The sequence below is a fragment of the Macrotis lagotis genome, chromosome 1 (genome assembly GCF_037893015.1).
Source record: "Macrotis lagotis isolate mMagLag1 chromosome 1, bilby.v1.9.chrom.fasta, whole genome shotgun sequence".
Taxonomy (NCBI): domain Eukaryota; kingdom Metazoa; phylum Chordata; class Mammalia; order Peramelemorphia; family Peramelidae; genus Macrotis; species Macrotis lagotis.
In genome coordinates this window covers 869,395,878-869,419,069 of record NC_133658.1, presented here as the reverse complement: position 1 = coordinate 869,419,069, position 23,192 = coordinate 869,395,878, and the positions used below count along the sequence as shown (strand labels likewise).

Here is a 23,192-nt window from a genome sequence, read left to right as displayed (position 1 = left end):
ATGGATCAAATTCAGGGACCCCAGTCAGTCAGAAGTCAATAAGTATTTCTTAAACTCCTTCTAAGTGACAGGAATTATGTGATATGTGTTGGAGTTATAGAGAAAGATGAACAACTCTTATTCCTGCCCTCAAGAGCTGACAATCTAAGGCAGGGGACATCATACAAACTACAAAGAAATAGTGTGTAGTTTGCATGACATCCCTATCTTAGATTGTAAAATAGGATGAATTGCAGATAATCAGTAATTGGAGTCATAAGAATGTTTTTGGAAGTAATCAGGATTAAATGACTTGGCCAGGGTCCCACAGCTCATAAGTGTCATGAGTTGGATTTGAACTCAGGTCCTTCTGACTTGAAGCCAGTGCTTTATGCACTATATCACCTAGCCACATGTTGGAGGCATAATAAGTAAAAGAGATCAAGAAAGGGTTCTTATAGAAGGATTTTTAGTTGGGACTTGAAGGCAGAGGGAAGTTGGGAGGCAGAGATGAGGAGGGAGAGCATTCCAGAGACCAGAGCAGTTTCCTAGATGCCTATGATGAATCCTTGATTTAGAGGTGAAAGGTACAGAAGAGTCCAGTCATTCTAGCACCTTCCTTTGATGGATGAGGAAACCAAGACCCCTAAAGGTGATGTGATAATGAGCTCAGGGTCACCCAAAGAATAAGTAACAGAGCTGAGAATCTAACTCAGACCCTCTAACTTCAAATTCAGTGGCCCATGATGCCTCCCTAGCTGGCCACAGTGTGGCTGGCCAAATTGTATTCAGTCTTGGGCATCATCACATTTAAAGGAGGTTACTGGTGAACTGAAGAGTCAGTAGGGAAGGCAAGGAGGATGAAGATGTTTATGATAGTGAGACCATATCATGGAATGATCCATTGATGGAGCTCAGGATGCTAATCTGGAGAAAAGCAGACTGGGGTGGGGTGAAGACAGGGCATGGTAGTTGCCCAACCACAAGTAGTTGATGGGTTGTTATGTACAAAAACTAGATATGTTTTAGTTGGTTCCAGAGGGCAGAATCCAGGATGTTCTGCATACCAAGAGACTTCAAAGAGAAAATTTGAGCTTGGTGTCAGGAGAAAAATTCCAACAGTGAGAGTTTTCCAAAAGTAGATTGAGTTGCATCAAGAGGTGATGTGGCAGCTAGGTATCACAATGGGTAGGCAGAACCTTGGTCTGGGAGCCAGGAAGGTCTGAGTTCCCGCTTACAAACTGGGTGACTCTATAAGAGCTGATGAACCTCTGTCTCAGTTTCTGTAAAATGGGTCTAATAATAGTACCTATCTCCCAGTGTTGCTGGGAAGATCAAATGAGCAAAGACTTGTAAAGCACTGCAAATCTCCAATCACTGTGGAAATGCTAGCTGATGATTATGGTGGTTTCCCTTTCACTGCAGGTCTTCAAAGAAAAGCAGGATGACCACCTGAGGGGATATTCCAACTTAGACACAAATAGAGCTAGGTGGTCTTTGAAATCGTCTGAACAGGTAGGCATATATGTATGCATACACATGTGTGTTTGACATGTACACAGTCGATACTTCACATGTGCAGATAGCTATGTGTTTACCTATATCCATATCCCAAAAATCTTAGTGAAGTTTTAAGCTATTGATTGAGAGAAGGAAAGGAAAAGGGAGGGAGAGAGAGGGAAAGAAGGATGTAAGGATAAAGGGGAGAGAGAGAGCACCAAAGCTGAATCCATTGTCTTTTCCCCCAAACCATCCTCACTCCTATACTTCTCTCTTACTATGGGGAGTACCACTATCTTTCCGGGCCCCCGGCTCACAACCTAGGGATCATTTTCCATTCCTCTCCATCTCCAACCCGGCCTCCCCCGCATCCCTTCCCCGTTTCCAAGCCCTGTCTTGTTTCACCTTTGTAGCATCTTTCTGATCCGCCCCCTCCTCTCCTCCGACATTTCCCCCACTCTGGTGCAGGCATCACCTCACACCTAGGCTATTGCAATAACTACTGGTGGGTCTGCCTGCCTCAAGTCTCTCCCCACTCCAATCTACCTCTATTCAGCCACCAAAATGATTTTCCTAAAGTACAGACCGCTCTGATCATCCATACCTGGCTTCTCATCCCTCCGCCCAACTCCATCAACGCCAGGATGCTCTATTGCCTCTAATAGCAAATACAAAATCTTCTGGCATTCAAAGCCCTTCACAACCTGCTGCACTCCTCCCCCATCTTTCTAGTCTTCTTATACCTTATTCCTCAACACGTCCTCTTCGATCCACTGACACTGACCTCCTCGCTGTTCCTTAAATGAGACACTCCAGATCTCAGGTCTGGGCATCTTCCCCATGCCTGAAAAGCTCTCCTCCCTCTGCTTCTGGCCTCTCTTGCTTCCTTCAAGTCCTCGATAAAATCCAATCCTCTGCAGGAAGCTTTGCCCAACCCCTCTTAATTCTAGTGTCTTCCCTCTCTCAATTATTTCCTATTTATCCTGTATATTGCTTGTTTGTACAATTTGTTTGTCTGTTGTCTCCCTCATTAGATGGGATTCCTCAAGGGCAGGGACTGTATTTTTGCCTTTCTTGGTATCCCCAGCATTAACACAGAGCCTACATAGAGTAGGTCCATAGTAAACATTTATTAGTTGACTGATAGTTCTATTCTCACACATATGTATTCACATGTATATTAATATATGCATCTTCACATGTATGCAGTTTAAATGTACAGTAAGACTTTTGGAATACAGTCAGTATGTATGTTCTAAGCTTTGGTAGATTAAAACCATACTAAACCTTTGGGGAATACCATATCTCTCACATGTAAATACATGTATGCACATATATGTAATAGAACACATATGTGTAAGCAGGGCTGTTTTGGAACCAATTCAAACTGGCTCCCAAGAAATGATTGCTAAGTCTTGAGAATGAGCATTTACCTCTCAGAAACCAGCAAAACAAACAAATCTTTCTGTTGATTGTCCAGGCTTAAAGAGATAGAGGAAATATTGATAATACAGATTCAACTTTAAAAGCACATACTTTTATAGAGCTGGTTGTTCAAGTTTACCAGAACGCTACCGTATATGTGCAAAAAATGGATAGAACACTGGTCCTAGAATCAGGAAGACCTGAGTTCAAATCCAGTCTTAGACACTTACTAGTTGTGTGACCCTGGGTAAATCCTTTAACCCCTATTTCCCTCAGTTCCTCATCTGTAAAATGGGGACACACTAGAGAAGAGAAGGAAATGGCAAACTACTCCAATGTTTTTGCCAAGAAAGCCTCGTGGACCTTGCCCATGCAGAATTCGCATACTACTGCATATTGCACATTAACAAAAAAAGTATCTATTCATTTTATATGGAATATGTATAGTGAAAACACAAACATATCTGTACACTTATAAATAGATGCAAAGAAACATGCAAATTCTAGTACTGAGAATAATAATAACTGATATTTATAGAGTACTTCAGGGTCTTCAAATTGATTTACATAATCATTGACTCTTGACAACAACCTGGGGAAGGGGGAACTTCAGATAGGATTCTCCTTGTTTTCTAGTCAGTCAGTCAATCAACACACATTTATTAAGTGCCTACTGTATGTCAGTAACTGGACTAAGTGTTGGAGATACAAAGATACAAAGAAAGGCAAAAGGCTGTTCCTGTGCAAGAGGATCTTACAACCCAATAGGGGAGAGAAAAAGTAAGTGAGATCATACAAATAAGATAGACATGTTAAATTGGAGATAATCAACAGAGGGAAAGCAGTAGATGAAAAACTGAGGCTCCAAGAAGTTGTGGTGTTTTTTTTTTGCAATGGGGTTAAATGACTTTCCCAAGGTCACACAGCTAAGTAATATTAAGTTTCTGAGGTCAAATTTGAACTCACATCTTCCTGACTCTAGGGCTCTACCACTCTGCCACCTAGCTTCCCCTAGAAGTTCATTTTTAAGAGCAGATGTGTCCAGGGTCTTGCATCTAGTCTCAGAGATGGGATTTAAACCCTGGGCTTCAAGTCTCTTTTCCTGATCCTTCATTTACACTGGATTTCTGCCCTGGTAATGGGGGGGGGGGGGTGGAGTTAGATCTTACTGAGGGAGGAGGAAGGGAAAGGAAAACTGGAGAGGAAAAGGGATAGTTAGGGGGAGGGAGGGGGTATTGGAGTAGGGAGGGGATAACCGGGGAATCAGGGGCTATCTAGAGGGGTAAGAAGATAGCCGGGGAGAGTGGGGAGTGTTTCTGGAAGAACCAATGATCCAGAAGCAATGAAAACCTTCCCCTCTGTATAGTGTTTGTAAAGGATGGCTTTATAGAGTGGTCTCTCATGGAGCGCTTCCATACTTGCTCCTTTCTCTCCATACATATATGTTGATAGGAGATAGAACATTGGTCCTAGAATCAGAGAAGACCTGAGTTCAAATCCAACCTCAGACACTTACTTAGCTGTATGATCCTGGACAAATCACCTAACCCCTATTTTCATCAGTTCCTCATCTATAAAATAAGAACATACTCTTTGCTACCATCTATTCATTTTTATGATGCTGTATCACTGACCTCATTGACTGTTCCTTGAATATGACATTCTGTGTCTGGACTCCTTGCTTTTCCCAAGTGACTAGGAATTCTCTCCTTCCACATCTCTGCCTTTCAGTTCCATCCCCAACTCCATCAGCTACTTAGTGCCTTCCCTCTGAGATCATTCACAAGTGTGTACACACATACATGGACACACATGTATATAGCATGAGCACAGTACACATAAACATTTGTGAACATGCAGCACAATACATGTCTGTATTCTTTACACCTATATTCATATAAGATATCTACATACACACATAAATACCCACTTCTGTTTTGCATGTACAGTTTGGGGAGCATTGAACTCCTCCAAAGATTATTTTTTGCCTTTGTTTGTATTCTTACCACTTAGCATGGGCCCTAACTTATATAAGTGAATGCTTGCTTACTGAATGCTGACTGTGTCACCCTGGATAAATTATAACCTCATAAGACTATGGGCAAATCTCTAATATCAAATTGTTGAATAGGCAATTCTTCACTGAGGGCTGCCAACCCTGATGAATTTACTGGGCTAGTCCCCAAAAAATCTCTCATGGTGCTTTAAGATCTATGAACTTGTTTGATCCCTAAAACATGCCAACCAGGGAAGGATAGGAAATCTTTTTCCCAGTTTTCAAATAAGGAAATAGACTCAGAAAATAGCTTGCCCAAGGTCTCATGTGGATCCAATGGGAGAGCAGGGACTTCAAACCCATTCTTTCAATATCTAGCAACCCTGGCTAACATTTCTAGAGAACTTTATTTTTATTTATTTATTTGTTTATTTGTTTGTTTGTTTATTTTTACAGATCCCTTTCCATACATTATCTTACTTTTCCCTCATAGTCATTTGATGTGTTCCTCGAAAGAAAGGTTTCTTTGCATCCCCAGCTTATCACAGTGTCTGGTACATTATTGTTTAGTCTTTTCACTCGTGACCCCATTTGGAGTTTTCTTGGCAAAGATACTGGAGTGATTTGCCATTCCTTTCTCCAACTCATTTAACAGATGAGGAAACCAAGAAAATAGGGTGAAGTGACTTGTCCAGGGTCACACAACCAGGAAATGTCTGAGGTCAGGTTTAAACTCAGAAAGATGAGTCTTCCTGACTCTAGGTCTGACACTGTGACACATAGTAGGTGCTTAAGGCTTGTTGAATTGAATTAGATCATCATAGATTCGATTGCTCCCCATTTTATAAGTGAGGAAGTCAAGGCACAATAGCTTGTTCAAAATCACAGCATGAGACAGTACTATTGAGATTTGGACCCTAATCACCTCAATCCAAGAGGCTTCCCACAGCCACTCTTTTGTGGATTTGCCTGATTGAAATTTAAATCATTTTTTTTTGGCAAAAATTGGAGATGTCCTAATGCCACCTCTGCCAAAGAGGAAGTCTGATCCAGTCACCATTCCCTGCCTGAGTTTGTTCCCTCTCTTCCTCTCTCAGCTTCTTTGAAGACTCCTAGAAAGTTTTCCTTTCTGTTGAGTTGACACCTGCCTCCCTGTAGCATTGGCTGCTGCTGCCCTTGGGAGTCACACAGAATAATAATAATTCACATGTCTACAAAGCTTTCCTCTAGGAGATAGAAAACAAAATGCATTCTGAGTTCCATTTTAGAGACAGGGAAACTGAGACCCAAGATAAGGGGATGTTGACGTAGAGAGTCTGGTGCAATAGAAAGGGTGCTGCCTCTGAAGTCAGAGAGCCTGTGTTCACAGATCAGCAAGTCACTTCACATCTTTGGTCCTCAGTTTCTTCATCTGTAAAATGAAAACTAAGTGATCTCCTAAGGTTCTAGTGTTAGATCCATGATATCAAAGGACTGAAGAACGTTGAGGTCATTGTGCCAATTTCCTTATTTTCTTTTTTTAATTAATATTTTATTTGTTTTTTAATTAGATACAATAGTAGTTTCTACCTATCATTTTCTGTAAGGTTTTGAATTTTACAATTTTTCCTCCACCCTCCCTCCCTCCCCTCACAGAAGGCAGACTGATAATCTTTACATTGTTTCCATGCCATGCACTGATCAAAATTGAATGTGTTGGGAAAGAAATCATCTCCTTGAGGAGAAAATAAAATATTAGAGATAGCGAAATTATGTAGTACATGAGACACTTTAAAAAATGGAAGGTAATAGACTTTTGGTCTTTGTTTAAACTCCACAATTCTTTCTCTGGATACAGATGGTCTTCTCCATTGCAAGTACTCTAAAATTGTCCTGTATTATTGCATTGCATTGATGAAATGAGTGAGTCCATTAAAGTTGATCATCAACCCCCATGTGGTTTCTTTATTTTCAAGAGGAGGAAACTGAGGCCCATAGAGGTCCTAAGATCATAGGGTTTTTTTTCACTAAGGGACCTAGAGGCCATTTAACCCAACCCCCCTCGTTTTGTAGACTTAGGAAACTGGGACTGAGAATTATATTATTGTTCCTGAGGCAACATTGGACCCAAAGCAGTTGGGTGATTCAATGGGTAGAGGTCCTGGTTTGGTCCTAGGAAGACCAAAATTTGAATTCTGCATCACACACTTGGTTGTGTGACCTTGGACATCATCTAAATTCTTGCAGTATCCTCATCTGTAAAATGGGACCAGGAACAAGCATGTCTACTATATGCAAGACACCGGGCACTTTGCAAATGTCGTCTCATTGGGTCACTTTCCTCCGGGGGTTGTTGTGGAGATCAAATAAGATAAAAACGTAAAAGCATCATGCCACCTTTAAATGGCTGCTGCTGCTGCTGCTGCTGCTTGTAGGATGCCTCCAAAAAGCAGATGGGGATTTGACCAATACCACATTACTATTATAGGTCAGAATCATGATTTAAGCTCAGCCCTCTTGACTCCAGATTTAGGATTTTTCTCTCTCACTCATCTGCCTCTCAAAATAGTAGAAAGTAACTGGACACAGCCAGGCAAGCAGCTCCTGCCTTGGAGACCCAGCCTCTCTCCCTCCCACAGGGCAATCTAGGGACATCAGAGCAGGCAACTGAATCTGGAACTCTGGGTCTGAAAGCATGAGGCAAAAGCTTCTGTGTTTGCTTGTGTCAGTTCTTCTGAGTGAATCTGTCAGTCTGTTTGTGATTGTTTAAGTCTGGTTGTGTTTGTGATTGTGTAAGTCTGGTTGTGTTTGTGATTGTGTAAGTCTGATTGTGTTTGTGATTGTGTAAATCTGCATGTATTCTGCCTCATCACAAAGGTGTAGGACCACCCCACTGTTCCCTGAAAGGAATGGGAGGGCAAAAAAAAAATACAAGAAAGGGAAAGAGAGTGATGGGAGGATGTGGCCAGGAGCTGAGAGAGAGTAGTGACTGGGAAATGGTAGAGGTTGCGGGCTTGGTTAGCCAAGGGCTCCGCTCCCCTCTTCCTCCACTCTCCCAACCAGTCTCAGACAAGGAAACCAAAGGGACAAAATAGATCTCACATGCTGGGAAAAGGGAGACACCCAAACACAGACAGAGACAGAAAGTGTAAGAGAGAAACAGAGAGAAGTATAGAGACACAGACAAGCAGAGAAAGAGACACAGAGACAGAGACAGAGAAAGAGATGGGGGAGGGAGAGAGGGAGAAGGCAGAGAAACAGAAAGGCAGAGAGACAGAAACAGACAGAGAGAATGAGAAGGAGGAGAGGGAGGAAAGGAGAAAAAGAAAAAAGACAGAGAGACAGACAGAGACATGCACAGACAGGCAGAGAAACAGCTGAGAGAGAGAGAGAGAGAGAGAGAGAGAGAGAGAGAGAGAGAGAGATTGAGGGATACAGAGGGAGAGAGATTCAGAGAGAGAGACAGAAAGGCAAAAGTAGACAGGGACAGAGAAAGACAGAGAGAACAGGCAGAGAAACAGACAGAGATATAGAGACCGAGACAGAGATAGAGAAACAGAGGTAGAAACAGAGAAAGACAAAGAGACAGAGAAAGAGAGAGAAAGAGACAGGGAGGGGGGAAGGGGAGAGGGAGAGGGAGAAGAGAGACAGAAACAGAGACAGAAAGACAGAGATAGAGAGACATGCAGAGACAGAGACAGAAACAGAGAGTAAAAGAGAGACAGAAAAAGAGAGAGAGAGAGGGAGAAGGTGAAAGAGAGAATTGGGGGAGGAGAGGGATAGTGAGAGAGACACAGAGATATAGAGACAAAGACAGAGACAAATAATAAGAGATAATAGATATAGATATAACAGATATAGACAGAGACAGAGAGAAACATATGTATACACACACACACAAACACACATATATTTAAGAGAAAGAGAGACAGACAGAGAGACAGACGGGGGGGGGGGGGGGGCGGCAGTTGAGACACTCAGAGCAAGCCAGGGAAAGAGCCCGGGCTAAGGAGAGGAGGATCTGTGTTAGGGTGCACATTCTGTGAGTCTCTGCATCAGTGTGTGGGTCCTGAGTGAACGCTGTTGCATTACAGTCTGTGTGATATGTGTGTCCAGTATCTTGTGTGTGCGTGTGCCTTTGTGTGTCTTTTTGAGCTGGCCTGTGTTTTAGATCTATGAGGATGAGGATATGCACGTCTGTGAAGCTGTGTGAATGTGGCAGGATCTATGTGTGTCTGTGTTGTTGGAGTGTGTGTGTGTGTGGTTGTATGGGATGTGGGTCTGAGACTAGTTAAAGAGGCTTCTCTGGCTCTTTGGGTGTCTGTGTGTAAGGGTGATCGTGTGGATGTCTGAGACTGTGTGTGTGTGTGTGTGTGTGTGTGTGTGTGTGTGTGTGTGTGTTGTGAGGTGGCTCTAGTCAAATCCCTTCTTTCTGATTGGCTCGGCTAGCCGACCGGCCCGGCTCCTTCCCGGGTGCGGGCAGCGCTCGCGAGTCTGTGTGTGTGTGTGTGTGTGTGTGTGTGTGTGTGTGTGTGTGTGTGTGTCTGTGTCTGTGTGTGTGTGTGTGTGTGTGCGCGCGCGCGCGCGGCGGTGTGTGTGTGTGTGTGTGTGTGTGTGTGTGTGTCTGTGTGTCTGTGTGTCTGTGTGTCTGTATATGTGTGTGTGTGTGTGTGTGTATGACAGTGCGCGCGTGGGGGGTGCTGTGTGCGTGTGTGAGCGCGAGTGTGTCTGTGCGCGCCGATGTGCGGGCAGCGGCGGGGCGTGCGCGGGGCTGTGGCGGAGGAGCCGGGAAGGTGCTGAGAGCCGCGGCGCCCCCGCCCCCGGCCCCGGCCCCGGCCCGGCCCGGCCCCGGACCATGGCCCCGGCCCGCGCCGGCCTGCCCTCCTCTCTCTGGGTGGTCACGGCCGTGGCCGCCACCTGCATGTCGGCGGCCCGCAGCGAAGGTAAGCGGGGCCCGCGGGGGGCTGGGGGGGCCGCGGGGGGGTCCGGGGGGCCGCGGGGGGGCGGGGCTTGCGGCTCGCCCGGCGCCCGAAGTTCACTGGCTCGGGGGACACTGTCCCCCGGCCCTGGGGCAGCCTCCCCGCCCCGCCCCCGCCTGCCATCCCTGCCCGGCGGGAGGGCCCGGGGAAGGGGCAGGGGGGAGCCCCGAGCCCCAGAGCCCAGCCGCCGCGGCCCTGTGGCGGGGCCCGCCCGGCCCGGCTCCGGCCCGGCTCCGGCCCGGCTCCGGCTCCGGCTCGGGCTCGGGCTCGGGCTCCGGTTCCGTCTCGGGCTCGGGCTCGGGCTCCGGCTCCGGCTCGGGCTCGGGCTCGGGCTCCGGCTCCGGCTCCGGCTCCGGCCCGGCTCCGGCTCGGGCTCGGGCTCGGGCTCGGGCTCCGTCTCGGTCTCCGGCTCGGGCTCGGGCTCGGGCTCCGTCTCGGGCTCCGGCTCCGGCTCGGGCTCCGGCTCCGGCTCGGGCTCGGGCTGGGGCTCCGGCCCCGCTCAGCGCTCCGGTCCGCGCTGCGGGCGGGCTGCTGCCCCGCGTCCTGGACACGCACGCGGGCGCGGGGCTCAGGCTGGAGCAGGGGAAGGCAGTGGGCACACCGGGACGGGCGGGACCCGGGACGAGGAGAGGCAGAGGGGGTCAGGCTGGGCGGGGGGCGAGCCAGGTACCCCGAGAAGGGCAAGACCTGCGTGGCGGAGGCAGGGCCGAGCCGGAGACCGGGGAGAGGACCGAGGCAGAAAGAGGCTGGAGCGGGAGGAAGAGGGGGAAGAAGCCGAAGTGGAGGGGGGCAAGCGGAGGGCCCAGGAGGGAAGGGGGGCCGCCAAAAAGGGGAGCCAGGGAGGGGACAAAGAAAGGGAGGCGGGGAGGGCGGCAAAAAGTGACGGGACTTGCACCGGGGCGACGGTGGGGGCCGGGAAGAGCGATCACAAAGAGAGCAGGCTGAAGAACAGACCCCAGCAGGGGGGGGGGAGATTGGGGGGTGCAAAAATGACCTTCCGCAATTCGGGCTGAAACTCCCTGATTTTCAAAGCCAGGCAGCCAGGGCAAGTGACTTGCCCAAGGTCACACGGGAAGGAAGACAAAGACCTGGGATTAAAACCCAGGCGTCCAGGCTCTCGATTTCTTCTCTGCCCAGTTGGAGAGAGGATGGGAAGCAGTTGAAGTGGGCTCCTGCAAAGAATAGGGCAGATGGACTATTAAGTGGAGCTTGGAGATTAGATGCTGAGAGACTGAGCCATTAGGGGTCCCCACTTTGGCTTCTGGAAGCTGACTCTCACCAGAGAGAATTCAGAGGTGACCCACAGGGCTCCATGCTCTGTTCTTTGCCCCCTGCCCGACATTTTTGACCCTTACAGCCCCACTATTTTCCCCCATTCCCTGAGCTCTCTGCTTCCTCTTGGGATGAGAGCAGTTCCCATAGCCCACTTTTCTGTTTCTCTCCAGGGCTTCTTAGAGTTTTCTTTGTAACTAAGGAGGGTGGTGATGGGGGACAGGGTGAATCTTAGCATCATTCTTCCCATCCCAGCCTGCCCAGGGCGCCTTCTGCTCCTAATATCCATGCGCCCTGGCTCTCAGGCCTCCCTGATCCAGTGCCGACTTGGATGGGGGCATAATGTCCACAGTGAGGGAGCAATTACTCCAATTCCTCTGACTTGTTCAGTGTCCATCTGGGGGAGTGCATGCAGTTCTGAGCCCTGAATTTTTAGGGAGGACCCCGACAAACCGCAGCATATAATAAGGGAGGACTGAAACGAGATAGCATGATATCAATCAAAGAAAATGGGTTTGATTGACCCAGAAGAAAGAAAACTGAGTCTGGGTGGGGGAAGCTGTTCATTAGCTTCAGGTATGTGGAGGTCTGCCTTGTGCAATAGGGGGTACCATTCAAATTAATCCACATGTATTTATTATATCTCTGGAATGTCTGAGACACATAAAAAAAATGACACCAAGTCTGCCCTTAGGGTCTGATAGGCTACGGGGAGAGATTAGGGAACCCAGATCTTACTGCTATAGGGTAATTTGTGGAGAGAAATAGCAGGAGTAATTGAAGCAAATCCGGGACCGCTTGCTGGAGGAGGTGGCTATAAATAAAAGAAGATTAAGTTGGGGTGAGGCTTTTGCTTGGCCTAATTGAATGGAATCAGATCTGGAATCCAAATAAGGGAAAAACTGTTAACAATCAGCAATCCAAGGACTGTGGGATGCAGAATGAGGAGACCAATCCTACTCCCATCATTTTGTAGCTAGGGAACTAAGGCCCAGAAAAGTCCAATCATTTAGAGGCCATAGGGATAGTAAATGGCAAAACCACAATTCAGATCCGTACCAGCCGACTCTCTTAGGACATAGTGAATTCCTCATCTCTGGTGGTCTTCCGATGGAGGTTGGCGATGCTGGAGGAGAGAATCCTAATCAATGGCAAACAGTGCTAGATGAACTCTGAGGTCCCTGACCTCTCAGAGATGCCTGGACTTGAGATTCCAACAGATACTTTGTCAGTCTGAACTTTGGCAGGGTGCCACCCTTGGCCTGGAGTCCTATCTGATGATATTCTGAGTTCAAAGTAGGGCTCCAGTTGAAGCAGACAGCCTTTGCCAGCTTCCTCTAATGCCCACAGCCCCAAGAGTACCTGATTCTACACCAGCATCTGAGCTCACACCATGCCTTTTCATTTGATACCTGAGATCAGAACCTGGACACAGGTGCTAGTGCAGAGGGCCTGCGGGTCTGGCAGGGTCAGCTACCATCAAGAAGAACAAAAGTGTTGCCCAGAGAGAAAACAGACTGCTGGGGGAGGTCTGTTCTGAGGGAAAAAAAAAAACATTGGCTGGACCAACAGGACTATCAGACCAAGGGTGGGGGATCTGAACTTGAATCCTAGACTCTGCTGCTTACTTATCTGCATGGCCTTAGTTCAAACGAGTCCTTTTCCTTCTTTTGAACTAATTTTCTTCCTTTGTAAAATTAAAGAATGGGAGTGGGGGGCATCTTACATGTCTGGAATGTCCAAGACACATAAAAATGACACCAAGCTTGCCCTAGGGTCTGATAGGCTACAGGGAGAGATTAGGGGTACCAATTTGTGGATTTCTAAGGTCCCTTCTGACTGAATTTTCCTATCCAATGATACTGAGTGAAATGGGGGTGGGGGGAGAAAAGCCTGAATGAGGAGGGGAAGATGGTCAGGGAGGAAGGGAGGGGGGGAAGAATTTGGGGAGCCATAGATTTAGTTTTTCTAAAGGGGCTCTTGGCAGTCATGAGCGTGGAGCATGGGGATGGTGGTGATGGTAGTGATGAGGTGGTGAGGGGACATTGCTACTGGCTGCCGTAGTGGCTTATTAGCATTGCTGGAGTCTAACTATTGGGTGTGGATACACAGGGAGTTGGGGCATCATGCTCTTTCCTCCTTGGAGACAGCATCTCATAGAGAACTGGCGACCAAACTCAGAGTTAGATTACAAGAGATGATTCCAGAAGACTGGAGAGGGAGGTACAGGGACATGATCTGAGTCACTGAGTGGAGGAGAAGAGTTATTGGTCCAAGGAACAGTTATTGTCATAGAATAAGGGGCATTTGCAGAGAGGAATGATTATTGTCTGGAGAGGATGAGGGGTATTGTCATTGTCCATTAGAAAGAGGTCACTGTCCTTTAGAGTAGGGTCCGTTGTCCTGAGAGACAAAGATTGTCTTTGGGAGGAGTCATTTTTAAAAGAGTACTACTATTGTCCTGAAGGAAAGGACAGTTGTCTAGAGGAATAGGAAGCATCTTCTCTGGGCAGAGTCCATTGTCCTTAGAGAGAAGATGTTTTCCTAAGAATGGTGCAGAGAAGAGGGTTTATGTTCCTTTGGATCATTATACATGTCCCTAAGGAGCTGGCTAATGTGGAAGGGAAGGGATGGGAAGGGTCACTGTCTCCATTATGTGATGCCATCATTTTTTCTGAATACACCTGCTGCATTCCAGACATGCTTTGGGATGGAGCATATAGAGAACTTAAGTTTCCCCAAGGTCAGGGATCTTTTTTTTTTGTTTTTTTATCTTTTTCTTTAGATCCCCAGCATAATACAGGTGCTCAAAAAGGCCACTTACAAAGGCTCCTAATAAATGTTTTTTTTTTTATTCTTATACTGTAATTGCATTGATATATGAAAGCACTCAATGAAAAAACTCTATTGGTGCAGACTGATCCCCTTTCTATAATTTCCATGGTGACTCTGAGATGTTAGGTCATTTTCCTAATGTCACACAATCAAGTTGTGTCTGAGATGGGACCTTGAACCCAGGTCTTGCTAATTCCAAGACCAGCTCTTTCTGGCATTCTTCTTTCTAAATGATAAATGCTCATTGAATTGGATCGACTTGAAGCAAAATGGTTCAAGGCTATTGGGAATGGGAGAAGCGATGAGAACAGATGCCCCTGGAGTCTAGACAAGAAGGATCCCATGCCCAGTGACTTGGGCAGGGTCTTCCCAGGCTGAGCTTGGACTAAGGGAATTTCTAATAATGCTCTCTGGGTACAAAGAGGAATCGATATCCAGATACCATTCCCTTGGGGGTGTCAGAAAGCCATTAGTATGGCAAATTTTCTGCAGTCACTTCCTCTCACTACCTCTCCCTCACCACCACTACCCCACCCCCTACCCTGACACAGACCTTTAAGGCCTACCAGAGCATAATAGAACCCTGGAAGGAATTCACGCAATTCCATAAGGAAAGGAAAATGGACTGATAGTCACTACTCAGGGATCTCCATGTGGATTTTCTACTTTAGGGACATCCTCCAGATCCATTTCTCCTATATTGTCTTTGTTTCATTGTCTCATATATTAAATGCTGCTACTGACACTAAAGTGAGGTGCAACATGGCCTAGTGGGTAGAGGCCCAGCCTTGAATTCAAAAATATCTAGACCCAAATCCTGCTTGTGGGACTCTTATTTAAGTCACCTAACCTCTCGGGGGCCTCCACAACTCTCTAAAATTTCAAGTTAAGAATGAAGTGCTAATCACTGTGTATGAAGGGTTTTTTCCATACTGGAAACTTCTTTCATCTATGAAATCAAAGGTCTGAGATCCCCCAAAATGAAACTCATTGTGCTAATGAGTTAGATAAGGCATTTGAGGTCTAGTTAGGAGGAGTAAGATAATATACAATATACAATACAAATTAGATTGATATCTTCATAAGAGGATTATAAGGTGGAAAGAAATAAAATGAGGGCCCACCTCCAGCTAAGGAGATACCTAACTCACATTTTTCTCATGTTTTAAAGAATACAGTGCACTTTTTATCCTGATAACCGCTGACTGGTATGGTACAATGATTATTATTCTAACTGTACAGGTGAGGAAGCTGAGGGTCAGAGAAATGAAGGGATTTACCCAGCCATGCAGCAAGGAAGTGGGTGGATCTGGGACTCTAAACAAGGTCTTCAGGATTCTGAGGCCCTGCAGCTTCTCTTGTGGGATGACTTCCTGGGAGAGGTGACATTTAAGGAGGGACCTGAAGGATGGATAATATATTAAAAGTCAGAAGTTAGGAGAGGACATGCCAGAGGTCATAACCAGTGAGTGCAAAGGTATGAGGTGGAAAAGGGTCCTGAGAATCCCAAAATGGAGGGAACTTAGTGGATGTGAAGGGGCTGTTGTGTAAACCAGGGAATATAAACCAATTTGAATATTGGCCTTCCTGAAATGGAAGAAGAATGGAGGGGGTGGAGTGGTGAAGAGGAAATGTAATATATTCCAAAATCAGATGGAAAGTACTTTAGAATTATGTATTGTTTGGAATTATACAGGACTCTGTTAGCTTGGGCATCAAGAACTAATTAAAAATATACTGATTTTTCCATATTGGTACCTAGATTTTTTTGAGAGGGCAGAGTACAGATTTGTGATTCTATCTGTATGGGAAACTCTTGCTGTGGAGAGAGTCCTTCTATTAATGCCGATCAGCAGCTCCTCTGTAATTTAGCCTTAGAGACTTACCTGGGATGACTTGCTTAGTTAGGGTCATCTAGCTAGGATCTATCAGAGTAGGGGTTCAAGACAAAAACCTGAAGCCAGGAATTTCCAAGTTCAGGGTCAACCCCTTAGCCTCCTCTCATTCAGTTATAATAACACACTTATTAAAAATTGGAAAGCATTTGATGCACATTATCTTGTAGTATTCTCTCAGCAGCCCTTTGTGTTTTTGAACCCTGGTTTTACGGGGAATGGAGATTCAGTGGGGTGGTGACTTATCGTTAGGGATAGCTAGGTGGTAAAGTGGATTCAGCCTTGGATTCAGGAGGATGGGAGTTTGAATCCAACCTCAGATACTTGCCACTTACTGGTTGTGTGACCTCAGGCAAGTCACTTAACCCAAATTGCCCCGCATCTAGGGTCATCTCCAGTCATCCTGATTCATATCTGGCCACTGGACCCAGATGACTCTAGAAAGTGAAGCTGGTGACTTAGCACAGCACCCCCTCACTCAAATCCAATTCATGTACATGTCATGACATCTCCCCTGATGTGGTCTTTTTAGAAAATGAAGGACAAGCATTATTCTTATGATTATCTTTAAGTCACACAATTAACAAGGGTAAAAATTAGAATTCAAACTCAGATCTCTTGGACTCTGAGTTCAGCACCCTTTCAGGTAGATCAGCTACCTCTTCAGAGAGACTCCCTTGTGGGGTGGAAGACAAAAGGGCCCTCTTTGGGAGCAGAAGGAAGCTCTGGTTGGAAGGGGAAGCTTTGGAGTCAATGGATGCTTTTGGAGAGGGGAGAGGGGAGAGGGCACCTGCACCTTTACCTTTTCTGTGGGATAAGATGGGGGGGGGGAACAGAGTGCTTAGTATTCAATTCAAATGGCGGGAAGGAGAGGAGAAAGAGAAGGAGGGGGCATGAGATGGCGGGAAGGAGAGGAGAGAGAGAGAAGGAGGGAAAATGAGAGCTGGAGAGGCTTCGGAGGGCACATTTAGTCAGAGTGGCCAGTTACGAGAACAGAATGGTTTCTTTAAGTGGTCTCCTCTATAAAATAAGGGCCTTGGAATAGTTGGTTTCTAAGGGCCTTTCTAACTCCAAAATTCAGTGTTCTAAGGTCCCAATCAACACTTAACATTCTGTATTCTGAAATCTCTTCCAAGTCTCTATTTGATGCTCAAAGATCCCTCTTAGTTCTAATATTCTGTGTTCTAATATCCCTCCCAGCTCTGATATTCTCTACTCTAAAGACCCTCCCAGCTCTGACATCCTGGGTTCTAAGGTCCCCTCCCAGATATGACATTCAATGTCTAAAGTACCCTCCCAGATATGCCATTCTATCTCTCAAGAGCCCCTCAACTCTGACATTCTCTATGCTGGCATTTTACCCTCTCAAGTCCCTACCCACTCTAATCACAGAATCTCAGATTTGAGAGGGATGACAGAGATCCATCTAAATCTCATCATACCTGAATAGGAATCCTATCTTTGTCATCAGGACAAGTGGACACCCATCTCCTGTTTGAAGACTTCTAATGATAGAGAACTCCCTCCCTGCAGAGTAGCCCCTTCACTTTTGGACAGCTCTAATTGCTAGCCAGACTTAGCCCACTCTGGCTGGAATCAGCCTCTCTGCTTCTGCCACCTCTCCCTTCCAGTGCTACCCCTGGGGCCAAGCAGAGCATGGCTAATCCCTCTCTCTCATGACAGCCCTTCAAATACTTGAAGTCAGCTATCATGTTGCCCGATAAGTTGTTTTTCATCCAGGTGAAACATCCTGGATTCCTTCTACCAGTCCTTGTGAATCATGATCTCCAAGGCCAGGTCCAGCTTATCTCTTACCAGGCTACTTCTTCTCTCACTGGGGGGGTTCCAGCTTATTGATGACCTTCCCCAAAACAGGCTGCTGGAATCTGGACACAGTACTCAGGCACGAGAACAGCAGGGCTACCCACTGCCTCATTCTGGCATGCATTTTTTTGTTTGTTTTTGTTTCTTTCGAGTTTTTTCTGTTGCCCTACATTCGGCTTGCAGTTCACTAAGACTGGCAGATCTTTGTCACCGGATTAATTTCTCGTCTAGAGCCCCTCTAAGCATACCCCACATTCTACTTGTGGGGCTGATTCTTTTTAAAACCTAAGTGTGTGGCTTCACATTTATCCCTATTCAATTTCATCTTATTAGATTCAAATTGTTCTAGTCTGTGGAAATCTTTCTGGATTCTGATTCTGTCATCTAAGTGGCACTTAGTATTCAAGGGGAAGGGTGGAGGGAGGGAGATGGAAAGAGAGAGAGCAGGGGAGAAGACAAGGGAAGGAAGAGGACAGAGAAGGAGTGGCGGTGGTGGTGGAGCGCTCCAGTGTTGAGGAGAGAGAGAGAGCGGGCTGGCCAGGAAGGGAGAAAAGCAGAAAGGTGGGTGGTGAGAAAGATGGAGTTGAAGAGAAGGGAGGAGCTTGGAAGGGACTCTAGAGGAAGGTCAATTAAGGGAAGGGAGAGAGAAGGGAGGAGAGGAGAGAGAAGAAAGAGGGGACAGAATGAAGAGAAGGAAAAAGAGAAGAGTAGGAAGAGGAGCTCCATATTGATCTATTCCCGAGAATACTCCTAAACATAGGCCATATCCCAAAGATAAAATTTCTGAAAAGAAGAGAGCAAATGAAAATATGTTTGTGCATATAGACATTCATATGTATATATGCTATATATAAAGACTGAAAAATAATTACACAAAATAGCTTGATTTTTACTGAAATAGCTGGATAGTTGGGATCAAGATTACATTTTTAGTTCTGAGTTATTCTAGTCAGTCAGTCACCACCTACTAGATGCTAGATACTGTTCTAAGACTTCCGGGTGCAAAGAGGGACAAAAGACAATCCTTTTCTCAAAGAGTTTTCAGTGTATTGAAACATTGAAACAACTATGAATGGAAAGAAGGTATATACAGCCTTGGTTAGAGGGAGAGGGTCTATTTGTGGGACCACCAGCTACCTCTTTGGACCTCACTTTCTCCCCCCCTGAAAAATGGGGGAGTTAAACTAGGTGGCCCAAAGATCATTTCCAGCTCTAAATTCATGAAACCTACAATTTTTGATTTGAGGTACTGGTGAATAAATCACACCCCATTTTCTTGATGGGAAAAGAGAAGTTGGTGGAAGACTCATTTCACCTTGGATAATCAGCCTCCCCAACAAATGTTGGACTTCAGTTTTCAAATTCCAGATTTTCCCTCTACAAGCAGTGTGACCTTCTTCCGGTCACTTCCCTTCTCAGATCCATAATCTCCTAATCTGTAAAATAAGAAGGTTGGACTAAGTGACCTGTAAGGTCCCTTCCTGCTTTAAATCTAGGATCAGATATCCTCTGAACCAACCAAACACATTTGGAGAATGCAGATCACATGGTGAATCCAGTAGGGGCAACCTATATTCAGATCAGTGTGAGATTGTTATTTTTATTTCTATTTATTCAAGCATTTCCACTGTGGCCAGCTCTGAAAAATACAAATTCCTCCTAGCCTGTGAACTGGCAAAATACTCAAGGAGTGGAAGAGTCATTAGTGGGATCTGAGCCAGCACTTTACAGAAGGCTTTGAAACTGCTAAATGGGTAGAAAGGATGATGGAAGGCATGACCTGTGGAGACCCCAGCTTGAGCAAAGGTGAGGAAGTAGGAGAGGGGAATATCTGGAAAATCAGCCAGACAGGAATTGAGGACAGTTTCAGTATCCTAGAAAGCACAGCTGCTCTAGTGTTAAGTTTGGGTTCAGCTGTCACCTCCAACTGTGACTACTACTGTACTTCCATGCCAGCTACTTAACCACCAAGGGCCTCAGTTTTATTTGTAATACAAGTAGGTTGGACTATATATATATTGGGAGGGGACCTTAGAACCCAAGATGTCAGAGCTGGGAGGGTCTTTAGAGTAGAGAATATCAGAGCTGGGAGGGACATTAGAACACAGAATATATATAGTTGGACTATATAATATTGCCTCTGTGGTTCCACCTTCCTACAAGCGTCTGATCCTGTGGTTATGGTTCTTGTCTTTCATTATTGAAGAAGACCAAAATGACATCATTATGTTTGAGACAAATTACAGCATGTCCTACTGTGATTCATCAGACCAATATGAGCTGGGAATGCTCCCACCACAGGTTGGGGACCAATAGTCCATGTCACACTTGGGGTACTCTAAACTTACGGATGTCACATCTCCTTTGAGTTGCTTCAGTTCTGCCTTCCTCATAGAGTGCAGCTCCCTCACTGATGAGGGATCCTGTGGTACCCACTGTTGAATAGAAGACAGATAAGTGACCCACTGGATAGTGCTGAACTTAGAATGGGGAGGTCCTGAGTTCTAATCCTGTCCTACAAACATCAGTCTTCCTTAATTCTGAGCAAATTGCTTAAACTTTTCCAACCTCATATTCCTCTTCTGTGAAATTAGGATAATAATACCTTTTGTGAGGATCAAATGAAATAACAGGCATGGTCCTTTGTTAACCTTAAAGGTCTCTATAAATGCTAGTTATTATAATAATATTATTATCATTGTAAGGATAATACAGCAATACATTATAACATTGTCTTTATGTTATTGCAAAATATGTGTTTAATAGTTATAATAATTATAATATAGTTATAATAATTATATAATAGCTAGTATTTATATAAATTTTAAGAGTGGCAAAACACTTTATGAAGTGTTGTAACTCATTAGATTTTTTTATTAGTAATAATAGTATCAGAATTATATATTTCAATATATCAGCACTATTATAAAGACATAAATATATATTTGATACTTTAGCTCTCTGACCCAAAATAAATCAATTAAATTCTCCATGCCTCAGTTTCCTTTTGAGGAAAATAATAAATGTGAAAACATTTGTGCACCTTACTTCCAGTTGTTTTATCATGAAGAAAGTGCCTTAAAAACAGTAAAATCTTATTAAAAAATAGGAATTATTCCAAAAACCTTGGAGAAGACACCTCTCCTATTCCCTAAACCCTTCTTTTGCATCATGGAGGGGCTATGTGTGGGGGGAACACAATGTCTGATTTTTTTCTGTCTGTTGGTTAGGTTTGCTGACATGGTTCCTGGCCCACCCCATCGCATCTTTAGTATTTTTTGTCATAAGTTTACTTTCTGTGATTAGGTAGGGACTGGACTTTCAAAAGTCAATCCATTATACTAAGGTGGCCTTCTGGAGGGGGAGGGAAGGTGGAAACATTGTGAAATGTGGATGGCTTAACAAAAGATATCAATAAAAATTAATTCCAAAAAATGGTACAGGGATTCTCATTATGCCATTAAAGAAATGCTAGGACCAAGTTTATAGCGGATCTTGAAAGGTTTATATTTAATGCAATGGACAATCTAAAAATCCCATAATTCCAGGGTCCCAGTTTTGCCATTTATCCATGAAGATAGGATTGAGAACTGGAATGAGGGAAGGAATGAACAAATGTATGAATGATGGGTATCTATTAAACATTTACCATTTGCCAAACACGGAAGTATTTATTGAGCACTTACTATTTGCCAAACACCAAAGCATCTATTAACTACTTACTGTTTGCTAAGTGCCAAAGCAAATTTACTGTTTACCAAGTGCTGAAGGATTTATTAAACACTTACTTTAGGATACAAATACAAATATAAGATAATCCCTGCCCTTGGGGAATTTACCTTCTAAGAGGGAAATGACCTTGGAATTCTTCTTGGAACTCAATCCAACCAGAGATTCTTTTTTTTTTTTTTGGTTTCATGCATAAGTTTAATTTTATTATTAAGTTGATTAAATTAATGCTAATTTTTTAAATTTTTATTAAAGATATTATTTGAGTTTTACAGTTTCCCCCCAATCTTGCTTCCCTCCCCCCCACCCCCACCCCACAGATAGCACTCTGTCAGTCTTTACTTTGTTTCCATGTTGTACCTCGATCCAAATTGGGTGTGATGAGAGAGAAATCATATCCTTAAAGAGAACAGAATTCTCAGAGGTAACCAGATCAAACCATAAGACTTCTGGTTTTTTTTTTTTCCAAATTAAAGGGAATAGTCCTTGTACTTTGTTCAAACTCCACAGCTCCTTATCTGGATACAGATGGTACTCTCCTTTGCAGACAGCCAAAAATTGTTCCCAATTGTTGCGCTGATGGAATGAGCAAGTCCTTCAAGGTTGAACATCACTCCCATGTTGCTGTTAAGGGTGTACAGTGTTTTTCTGGTTCTGCTCATCTCACTCAGCATCAGTTCATGCAAATCCCTCCAGGTTTCCCTGAAATCCCATCCCTCCTGGTTTCTAATAGAACAATAGTGTTCCATGACATACATATACCACAGTTTGCTAAGCCATTCCCCAATTGAAGGGCATTTACTGGATTTCCAATTCTTCGCCACCACAAACAGGGCTCCTATAAATATTTTTGTACAAGTAATGTTTTTACCCTTTTTCCTCATCACTTCAGGGTATAGACCCAGTAGTGGTATTGCTGGGTCAAAGGGTATGCACGTTTTTGTTGCCCTTTGGGCATAGTTCCAAATAGCTCTCCAGAAGCCAACCAGAGATTCTTAACCTCTCTGGTGTCATGACCCTTTTGTATATCTCCTCACAATAATGGTTTTAACTGTATAAAAATATAATTCATAGGATTCAAAGAAAATGAATTCTATTGAATTAAAAGTATAAATTTTCCCCATCCAAATTCATCAACCCCTTGAAATTTATCCACCCCTCTGTAGGGTCCAAAAACTGCAGTTTAACCCCCCTATCTGAATTATCCATTACATTTTACAGATGCGAAGAGTGAGACCTTGAGAGATTCCCAGTTTTCACCAGGGCTTCACAACTAGTTTGTAATAAAACTGGGATTAAAATTCAGATTCTCTAACTGCAAACTCAGTTCCTTTTTTAAAAAATTTTATTTATTTATTTATTTATTTATTTATTTATTTATTTATTTATTTAAGGCAATGGGGTTAAGTGACGTGCCCAAGGTCACAACCAGGCAATTAAGTGTCTGAGGTCAAATTTGTACTCAAGTCCTCCTGACTACAGGATGCTTTATCCACTGCACCACCTAGCTACCCTTCAAACTCAGTTCTTTAAAAAAAATTAGTATCTCATTTTTTTCCTTGTCTTCATTTCCAAATATTTCCATCCTCTCTTCCCTCCTTAGATAATAATCCCTTGAAACATAGAATTAAAGGCGGGGGGGGGGAGAATTGAAATAAAGTTATTAAGCCAAACTTACCAGCACAGTGACTGAATCTGAAGGCATATGCAGTATCATGTACACTCTGTACCCAAGACTAAGTGAGACTAATACAGAAACCAGACTTGTTTGTTTGTTTT

The 23,192-nt window shown here is 44.5% G+C and overlaps 1 protein-coding gene across 2 annotated transcripts in view; it reads left to right on the top strand.

Annotated features, from left to right (window-relative positions):
- Positions 1–9,734: 9,734 nt before the first annotated feature.
- EPHA8 (EPH receptor A8) overlaps positions 9,735–23,192 on the top strand; it is a 47,947-nt gene continuing 34,489 nt past the window's right edge. For both annotated transcript variants that reach the window (XM_074191719.1, XM_074191709.1), the window contains exon 1: positions 9,735–9,822. In XM_074191719.1, coding sequence (XP_074047820.1) covers positions 9,735–9,822 — 88 coding nt within the window. The remainder of the gene's footprint in view (positions 9,823–23,192) is intronic.